Source organism: Egretta garzetta, unplaced genomic scaffold (assembly GCF_000687185.1).
Source record: "Egretta garzetta isolate BGI_Z169 unplaced genomic scaffold, ASM68718v1 scaffold27, whole genome shotgun sequence".
NCBI lineage: Eukaryota > Metazoa > Chordata > Aves > Pelecaniformes > Ardeidae > Egretta > Egretta garzetta.
The window spans coordinates 2,107,082-2,116,357 of NW_009260400.1; the positions used below are offsets into that span (position 1 = coordinate 2,107,082).

Sequence of the window (9,276 nt, forward strand, 5' to 3'; positions counted from 1 at the left end):
TGTCTTGGGTCAGGAGCTCCAACTTAGGCTGGCTTTCTTCAATCAAAGGGGAGAGGGTGTTTTCCTCTTAGAGTATATTTAAAAATAAACTTGCTTTCTCTCTATTTTCTTCCCTGGAGTGGTGATAGAGTGAACGTGATCAAGAACTAGTTGCATCGGCTGGAAAGTAAAGACAGTGTTCTTGGAGGGGCCTGACATCCAGTCACCTGGCTCTGCAGAGTCAGAGCACTGGAGCTGAGCAGAGGGACTCTCTTTTTAGAAGTCCTGCCTTTGAATAAATTTCCTCAGGCCCCAGGCAGGCAGGAGAAGGCTGCTCCTTAACCACACGAGTTTAGATGTGTAGTCAACTGCATTCAAAGGGCTAAAGTGGCTTGATCTTAAACTGTTCCATGAGCTTGGCTCACTGTCCTGAAATCTTTCAGAAGAGCCTCCAACAGTCTGCTCAAGCCTTCACTGGCTGTGGTTGGGGTTAGGTGCTCTTGGTAGAGCAGTGTAAAAGGTGTGGCTGGGGTGGAGGAGTCCTGCAGGCTGGGGAGAGCATTGGCACAAGGATGTGGAGGGGCTAAGGGTCTCCTTGTCCTGAGCCTGCACAGGGAGCTGTTGTATCCTCTGCAGGCCCTATCTGGTTTGAGCTGGCGGTATCAAAGCATGTGTTTATGTGCAGGCTGTGGCTATCGCTCCATCTCGACTCTCTGGATCAAGGGTGGGATGCAGATTAGATCTGCCAACCTTGTTTTGGCTGGTCACAGCCAGCCTGCAGTCAGCGTGACCTCTGCTTCCCAAGGAAGCTGTGGCCTCTTTGGAGAGGCAGAGAACAGATCAGGCGTGAAGGGAAGAAGGTGAAGGGAGGGGAGAAGGAGCTGCATGTCAGCAGTCATGCCCAGCTGCATGTGGCCTCTGGCATGTACTGGCATTTTGCTGTAACGGAAGGAGGTGTGCCTGTTCACATAAATACCTGCATCCTTGCAGGGTGCAAACCTCTGTCTTGAGATGAGGCAGGTCAGGGAAAGCAGGGAGCAGAGTTGAGTGCAGGGCAAACAGGTTGCATGATGCTGGGCTGTCTCCTTGGGTCCCAGCTGCCACATCCTTTCCCATCTCCTTTTTGAGGTCTGATACTTCTTTGCATTCTGCTCTTCCTACCCCCAAATTGAAGCATAGATGCCTGGTATCCCTTGGTTCTTGCTAAAGAGCAGCTCCTGGGGAGTCTAGGAGCTCTGTTGGTAGCAAATCATGGTGAAAAGGTGAAAGAGGTAACCGCTGCTTACGGACTCTCCCCAAGGACTGGAAAATGTATAATACAATGCAAATGGTAAATGAGGGAAATAAAATCAGGTCTGAAGTCTGCGCAGAGCTGCTCTGCGGAACAGAGCAGGTGGGTGCCTGAGAGGATGCCTGCGTCTGGGAGGAGTTGGCATGGGAAGGGGAAGTGCTACCTCCCAGACCTACTGGAGGTTTTTTGAAGGAATCTGCGAGCATGTAGACAGAAGGTTTGAGCAGGATTTGTAGGAGGAAAGCAATTACAAAGGTTTCTTGTTAGCAATGACAAGCGCGAAGGTTCTCGAATGGAAATGTGATTAAGGTGGGGAGCAGAGGTTAAAAGTAAGCGGGCAGCTCTTGGTGAGGGTGGTCAGTGGTGGAGTCCTGCAGCAGGAGTATGCTGGCGTTGTTATCTTCAGCGCTTACTCCCATTTTTCCACATCTTTAATGGATATGTTGAAGCAAAGCCACCTGACTGTTGGTCTTTTCTTGTAGGAACCAGCTGAAAGAGCTTTGTGACTGGACAATAAAATATACCAGGCAAATCAATGTGGATAAATGTGCAGTGGTGTATGGGAGAGGCAAGGACATAATCCTAACTGCTTGTGCATTGAGGGTCTCCTTGTTCCTTTCTGCTACTAAGTGGAATCTTGGGTTATGATTGACCTAAGCAAGTATCTCTCTACAAGGCAATCTGTTCCTAACAGTAGAAAAGAACTGCACAGATATCACTGTGCTGCCACGTACATCTGTAGTGTGTTTGTCCTGAACACCGTGTCATTCCTGTCCTCTCTTATCTCCAAATATGAACAGCGGAACAGGAGAAGTTGCTAAGGAGGATGTGTTTAAAGGTTTGGGTATGATGAGTCCTGTATGGGGAAACCACAAAAACGGTTGGGATTCTTCACCTGGAGGAGGAGTGAATCAGAACTGTGGTGGCAACCACAGATAGTTGTTGGAAAAGTCAATGTGGATGGACAGGCCACAAACCTCCCTTCAGGCTGGAGGTGATGGACAAATGAGGCAGAGGGTGAATGAGTGGGATCATGGAAGTCGAAGTCTGTTAGGGCTTATTAAATGCAAAGAGGCTACTGTTTCTGGGGTAGGGGTTTCAGGATGCTGGAGAGTTTCTGTAAATTGCTGTCACCTGTGGAGGGGTCTGTAGGGGAGGGTACCCAGTGCGACTGTTTTACAGTCTGTGTTTCTGTGGTGTCTGTGATTCTGGATCCACATTCAGTGCTGGATATTTGAGTTCACCTACTTTTGCTTCTAAAGCCTAAAGTTTGTGCATGAACTCTGAGAGGGGTAGAGGTAGTGACTGAACCCCTTACCCAGGTTCCATCTTCTGTTAGCCTTGATCAAAGTCCGTTATCTGTGTCCTCCTTCCTGTGGTAACTCTGCAGACTGATGCTCTGTGCTCTCCTGTGCTTGAGCAGCACCAAGTGCTGGAGACAATGTTTCTTTGATGTGTGATGCTCACCCAGCAGTGTCCTCTTGCACTGTGTGGTAACAAATATTTACAGAACACAGTAATCCAGGTGCTTTCCTAGTGCAGAGGGTGTCCAACACATGCCCTCTTGGTCTATCTTCAGTCCTGGAGTTGTTGTGACAAAGCAGAGATTTGTGATGTCTCAGCATCATTTTATTTAATCCCTTTTAAGTGATTCTGGTTGTAGCTCTCTGTCCAGGGAGGTATTTTATCACATGATGGCTTCTTCTGAGAAAGTTTTTGCTGAACAGCATTTTTAGCCATGCACTGCCTTCATGGGCTCCCCCTGGGAGATACAGTCATCTTCCAGCTGGATTATGGTACATCTCCACAAAGGATTACGTTTCCTGGAGGCAGCGTAGCTGTGCCTAGCCTTACATGTTTTCTGCAGTGCTCCAGTTGGGATGGAGACCAAGCGGCTGCAGTGTGAAAAAAGAATTACAGAGGATGGCTAGTTTCCTTCACAGATGTCCTATCTCATCTCTTGACTCTGCTTACACAGCGGTACTTTCTGAGTGTAGGCCTTGCAGCTATAGCTGTGTGGCTTGGCATGTTTGTGGAGGCCAGAGCAGGGTCAGGAAACCATGTGAGACTTCAGTAAATGCTTTGGAGTTAGCAAAGGAGCAAAATAGGCTTTGACCTTGCTGCCTGGGGATCTTGCCTGCAGTAAACTCATGCAGTCATTTGAACAAATCCAACCACAACCCTTCATCTCTCCAGCTCCTGGGGGAAGCACTGATCCTCGTATGGGCTTGGCATCCAAGTTCACGTGGGGTGAGAGAGCCTGTGCTGTGTTATAAAGCGTCTGGGAGCATCTCTGCTTGCTGTTTGTCCCCTGCTGAATGGCCCTAGAGGCAGTAGATGAAGCTGGGTAGAAAAGAGCTCATCTGCCCTCTCTCTCTTCCAGGCTTATCTGGAGTCCTTCTACAAGTTCTGCAAAACGCTGGGAGGTACAACAGCAGATGCCATGTGCCCGATCCTGGAGGTAGGTCTGGAAACCCCTGCAGCTAGATGGTATTGCTGTGGTATTCATCACGCTCTGCTCAGGCCCAGCTTGCCTGCCAGCATTAAGGATGCTAAAGATATCCTTCAGCATCCCCATGCACACTCTGCCTGCTCACTGGGAGACCTAGGAAACACTGCCTGCACATGACTTCAGACATGTTCGGTTCCCCAGTCCTGATCTTGCCAGGTGCTGACGCATCTGTTGTCTTCATGGCTCCATCTTCATCCTCTCACACAGAGAACAACCAGAGCTGTTCAGTGCAGGGCCCATGCCAAGGCTAGCTGTGTGATGTGGAGGGCTTGGGCAGTAGGTGAGAGAGACTCCTTGACCTGGCCAGGTTTGCTCAGTGATTTGGCTTGTGTCTGGGGTGGGAATTTCCTCACTTGACTGCTCCCCAAGCATCAGCTACTGGGCATACTGGGAGTCTGCACACGTAGCCTGCCCTGGCTGAGCACCAGATAGATGTATGTCTCCCAGGCAGCTTGCTTATGCTGCCCTTTGATGTGGCTCTGTTCAGAGCAGCGTCAGTATCTGCTGGCCTCTAGCAAAGGTGCTGCATCCCAAGGTGAACCACTCTTTTCCCGCAGTTTGAAGCTGACCGGAGGGCCTTCATTATCACCATTAACTCATTTGGTACTGAGCTGTCCAAGGAGGACCGAGCAAAGCTGTTCCCGCACTGTGGCAAGCTCTATCCTGAGGGCCTGGCTCAGCTGGCCAGAGCAGATGACTACGAACAAGTCAAAAACGTTGCTGACTACTACCCTGTGAGTGCTTTGGGGTGAGGGCTGTGGGGACTCGTGCAAGGAGCTGCTCTGGATCAGAGCTTCTCAGGGATCTGGGGGAACTTGTGGATTGACAGCGTGGGGAGGGATGCTGTTACTGTTGGTCCTGTGCTCTGCTTGGCCAGGATGGAGTTGGTTTGCCTGGCATGCCATTGGCCTGTTGGTCGTGGCTGCCGTAGCAGTGGCGATAGGGACACCAGGCGTGCCCTGTGCGCCCCATCCCAGGGTGTGGGGTCTGCGCTCACCACCAAACCCTTGAGGTATCGGTGTGGCAGCAGTGACAGTCTCTCTCTTGCTGGTTGGGGGTGGAAACCCATCTTCAGCAAGAAGTGGTGTGCCACATCTCCAGCCCTCGTGGGTTGCTCTGAGCTCTGGTTCAGTCGCAGGGGAGACGCTGACCTTGGAGGACATGCTTGGTTGTGTCTGGGTTCCTTAAGCTGCTCTTGTGTGTGGCTGGGGGCCTGTTTGGCATCAGGGAGTTCAGTGTCTCCTTGCTGGAGCAGCCAGGGCATGTGCCAGTGTTTGTGGGCACAGGGGCCTGGTTCAAATGCTCCAGTTTGTACATGGAGGGGTCTGTACCTGGTGCATCCTCCCTGCAGGCTCAAAGTGATGATATGGCTTTGAGCACTGCACACTTCAGAGAAGGGGTAGGACAAGCTCACAGATGAGACAAAGACTTTCTCTGTCTTACAGGGGATTGCCTTCAGCCGCAGTCTCAGCAGCACCCCCTTGCCAATGCTCACGTGCGCACAGGGCAGACTCTTGGCTTCTGTGTCCTCTTGCTGACCTGGCATGGTGGCTGAGGTGTCCATTTGATGTACAGGGCCCAGGAACGCTGCTGAGCTTGGAGGGCTTTGGGGTTTGGGTATATCCTCTTGTAATGTCTTCTTGCAGGAGTACAAGCTGCTATTTGAAGGGGCTGGCAGCAACCCTGGAGACAAGACCCTTGAAGACAGGTTCTTTGAGCATGAGGTGAGTGAGGCCCAAGACACTTCTCAGCCTGCGAGTCCATAATCCAAAAACCAGAGGGCTGTTTCACATCAGCTGTTTGACTTGCTAAAGCGCAGCAGCTGAAGCGGCCTTCTCTAAGAGGGAAATCAGACATGATGGAGGTCCTAAAATACGCAGCACAGAACACTGGGCAAAGCAGATGTATTTTTGAATGTTCTTAGTGACTGCTGAGCACTAAAATCCCTGCTTTTCTTAAGTCCTTAGGTGCAGTGTTATTAAAGTCCTTGTCACATAGGGGATATTAAATATGTTTATAGGGACATGGTTTAGTGGTGGACTTGGCAGCTTTAGGTGTACGGTTGGACTCGATGATCTTAAAGGTCTTTTCCAACTTAAATATTTGATTCTGTGTGCCTACCTGTGCAAAGCTCAGGGTAGCAGACAGCTTGTCTGCTGCCCGTTCAGCAATGTTGTGGATGAACAGAGTTTGGGGGAAGGAGAAGGATGCTAGCCCTCTGCTCCAGCCAGGAAACGGGGGCCCAGCATGCTGCTCGGTCCATGTTCTCACCCAGACAGATTTAGAGCAGTGTGGGAGGCAACTTTGGTGCTGCTGGTGGATATTTGGTCCATTGATAGCAAAACCACAGTGTAATTATGTGGGAAAGGAGGATTTTCAAATGTTGGAGCCTGTCCTGAGGCATGTGCTGTAGGTTAGAGCTGCCCTGAGGTACAGAGCAGGATGCCTGTGCTAGCCCCCCAGCCTGCTGGGGAGGTCATGGGACCTCCCAAGCTGCTCCACACTTGCCTTGACCAGCTCCTCCCATCTGAGGTGGACAAGTGATGTGTCCTCCTCTGGGCTTTCCCCAGGTGAAGCTGAACAAGCTGGCCTTCCTCAACCAATTCCACTTTGGAGTCTTCTACGCCTTCGTGAAGCTGAAGGAGCAGGAGTGCCGCAACATTGTGTGGATCGCAGAGTGCATCGCCCAGCGGCACAGGACCAAGATTGACAACTACATTCCCATCTTCTAACCCTGCTCCGCTCCTGTCCACCCCTCCTGCCCCTGGAGTCTGGAGGGACCCCTCTCTAACTCAGAGTTATCCCTTGCCCAGACTCCAGGGATGTCACATCTGTGGAACTGGCTCAGATGAGGAAACTGTACAGTTGCTAGTTAAATTATTCACAAGCTGAAGTTTTGAGTTGTGTGCTGTGAGGGGCCCAGAGAGACCAGTGGCACAGGCTTGGCCCTGTGTAGCAGGAGGGGCACCACCTGTTGTGTATCTAATAGTCCCCGTGTTACTGTACTAATTGCTGTATGCGCTTATGCTCATAGAGCAAGTACCGGGGGGTTGCCACCTCCAAGGGGTTCCCACCGCTGCAGAGGAATGTGTCAGGTCTGCTGTGGCCGGGGGTCCTCTGTCAGTGCTCTGCACGTCTCCTAGTCTGTGTTGTTCCTGTGAGATTTAGTCCGAGTGTGATTTGTAGCGTAGCCTGTGCTGCTGTGCAGTCCCTGCATCCCCCTGTAGCTAACCCTGACCTGGGAGAGACAGAGCCAGGACTGGGACGGAGCCTGTGGGAATGCGAGGGCAGAGCCAGAGCGCTTGCTGCGCACGCTCCTCCCTACTCCAGCAGCATTTGCACAAGCGCAGCCTCGCCGTGTCCTCGGAAGCAGCTCTTGCCCGGTCTCCCTCCTGCCCTGCAGCTTGAAAGGGCTCTGTGAGTTGGCTGAGCTCCTTCCTCCCTACGCCTTGGAGTTCACAGTCACAATCATGCAAGAGCCAGGGCTCCTTTTGGCTCTGCAGATGATGCTGGACCTGCACCACCCCAGGGTATCATCCAGGCTGGCACAGCCTCCTCCCCTGTGCAGGGCGTCAGGGCTGGCACTGCCACGGGGCTGTATGGGCACAACTGGCCCTTGGCAGAGCAGCCCTTGGCTCTGGCTCCATTTGCTCACCTCGATGAGTGCGGAGATGTCCCAGACCCTGCCTGTCTGTGGTCAAGGGGTGGGAGCCAAGCCCTGGGCATGGTCTGGCAGCCCGGTTCCTTGCTATTCCATGTCCCGGTTTGTTCCCGCTTGCACTCGAGGCCTGGGCGCTGCCCTGTGGTGGTGTGGCAGCGGAGAAGCCTCGCTGGTGGGAAACACTTGCTTGGTGCTGCTGCTGGGAGGGATCGATGGAGAGCGGCTCCGTCCCAGCTTGTGCTGTGGTTGCCTCTGCAGTGTTTGTTATCCTGCGATCCCCTCCTCTCTACACCAATAAATATCTGCCTACTGCACTGTGCTCTCCCTGCTTACTCTGGTGCCTGCTCCCACATCCCCAAGAGGAGCCTGTGTCAGCCATGGGGCCTCGTACCTTGGTGTGGCTCCTGCGTGACTTCTCTCACAGGCAGGGGGATCGTGCTGCCCGTTGGGGCCCTTGGAGCCTTTGCACTCCTGCCCAAGCTGTGTGTGATGCCTGGTCTGTGGGTGCAGCTGGGTGCTGAGCTGGTGGGTGCCCAGGAGACATAGCCCTTGCTGCTTGGGCAGCTGTATGGGGGTGAGCCGTGCAGTCAGGGAGTGGTGTGGCACATCCTCTGCCTTTGCTAAGCTTGTCCCCCAGCACCTGGGCTTCCTGCCTGGGGCTGTCCATGTGTGGCACCGTCCTTGCCCCAGCCAGGTCATGGAGTCAGAGCAAAGCAAAAGGAAGCCTTGGGGGTAGGGGTGGGGAGTAAGGGGGAGCGGGTGCAAGCTTTTCCTGGCAGGGTGATCCCAGACTCCTGCCACGGTGCTTGGTGCAGTGTCAGCTGTGACCCAGCTCAGCTCTGCCAGCCAGCAGGGCATCCCTGACCAAGCATTGCAGCCCTGCAACTGCGGAAGGAAACTGCCAGAGCCTAGTGGCGTATCAAGAACAGATTTATTTAAAAAGCAACAATCATGTAGTTCATCTCGTGAAGAGCTCCGCAGCCCGGTCTTGGCTCCTGCGCTTGCCTGGAGCACGTGGAGTGTGTAACGAACAGGAGGGAGGCAGGGGCTGGCACAGGGCCCCAGGCCTGACCCAGCCGAGAGGTGACAGAGTCAAATGCTCACAGCTCCGACAGCAGTGAGGAAGATGCTGGGTAGCTGAGAGCCGCCCGAGGTACATCCCAGCCTGTGGTGCGGAGCTGTAGGGGTGGCCCCCTTGGAGGATGCACGGTTACAAAAAAATACAAAAAACAAGGTCTCTAGAAAACGTTGATTCTCGCACAATAGAAAATAGATCTGCCTGATTTTGGAAAGCAATTTGGTTTTTAATGTCTAGTGCTGATTGTTCCCCTGTGGTGCAGGAGGGGCGATGCCAGCGTCTGTGCACGTGCTTGGGGGCTGGTGTGCCTGCAAATCCCAGCAGAAGGCTTGCTCCTGCCCCGCCACTGCATGCGGGCTGAGGTCAGGCCTTCTTCACGTCGTTGTGGTGCTCTTGCCGCAGCGCTCGAGGCAGCTTGGGGTTGATGAAGAATCCTTTCAAGAACAAGTCTCGGACAAAATAGGGCAGGTAGCGGTGTATGAAATACATGAGCCCAAGGCCCTGCCCTGGGTAGTAGCGCACGGCTGGGTTGGCAGCCAGGAGCCCATCTGTGATGCTGTTCACCACTGCGCTGAGGTCCTCCACCGCCACCTTCATGAACTGGAGGAACTGGCGGTTGATCTCCTCCACGTAGTCCTCGCCATAGGCCTGCAGCAGCTCCCGGGGCAGGCTGGCCACCAGCCCAGCCTTCTGCAGGTTCCAGAAGGCCGGGTCACACGTCGTCCCTGCAAGGACACGGCCCTGGCCTGCGCGGT

At 53.3% G+C, this 9,276-nt stretch overlaps 2 protein-coding genes across 3 annotated transcripts in view; one reads left to right on the forward strand and one right to left on the reverse strand.

Moving 5' to 3' along the window:
* The window catches only part of ATP6V0D1 (ATPase H+ transporting V0 subunit d1), a 37,762-nt gene extending 29,608 nt beyond the window's left edge, over window positions 1-8,154 (forward strand). The window contains exons 5-8 of the mRNA XM_035898870.1: window positions 3,654-3,731; window positions 4,340-4,516; window positions 5,429-5,506; window positions 6,353-8,154. Of these exons, the coding sequence (XP_035754763.1) occupies window positions 3,654-3,731; window positions 4,340-4,516; window positions 5,429-5,506; window positions 6,353-6,514 (495 nt within the window). The 3' untranslated portion in view covers window positions 6,515-8,154. The remainder of the gene's footprint in view (window positions 1-3,653; window positions 3,732-4,339; window positions 4,517-5,428; window positions 5,507-6,352) is intronic.
* A 715-nt stretch (window positions 8,155-8,869) lies between these two features.
* The window catches only part of FHOD1 (formin homology 2 domain containing 1), a 40,196-nt gene continuing 39,789 nt past the window's right edge, over window positions 8,870-9,276 (reverse strand). For both annotated transcript variants that reach the window (XM_035898773.1, XM_035898774.1), the window contains exon 25: window positions 8,870-9,246. In XM_035898773.1, coding sequence (XP_035754666.1) covers window positions 8,885-9,246 — 362 coding nt within the window. In that variant the 3' untranslated portion in view covers window positions 8,870-8,884. The remainder of the gene's footprint in view (window positions 9,247-9,276) is intronic.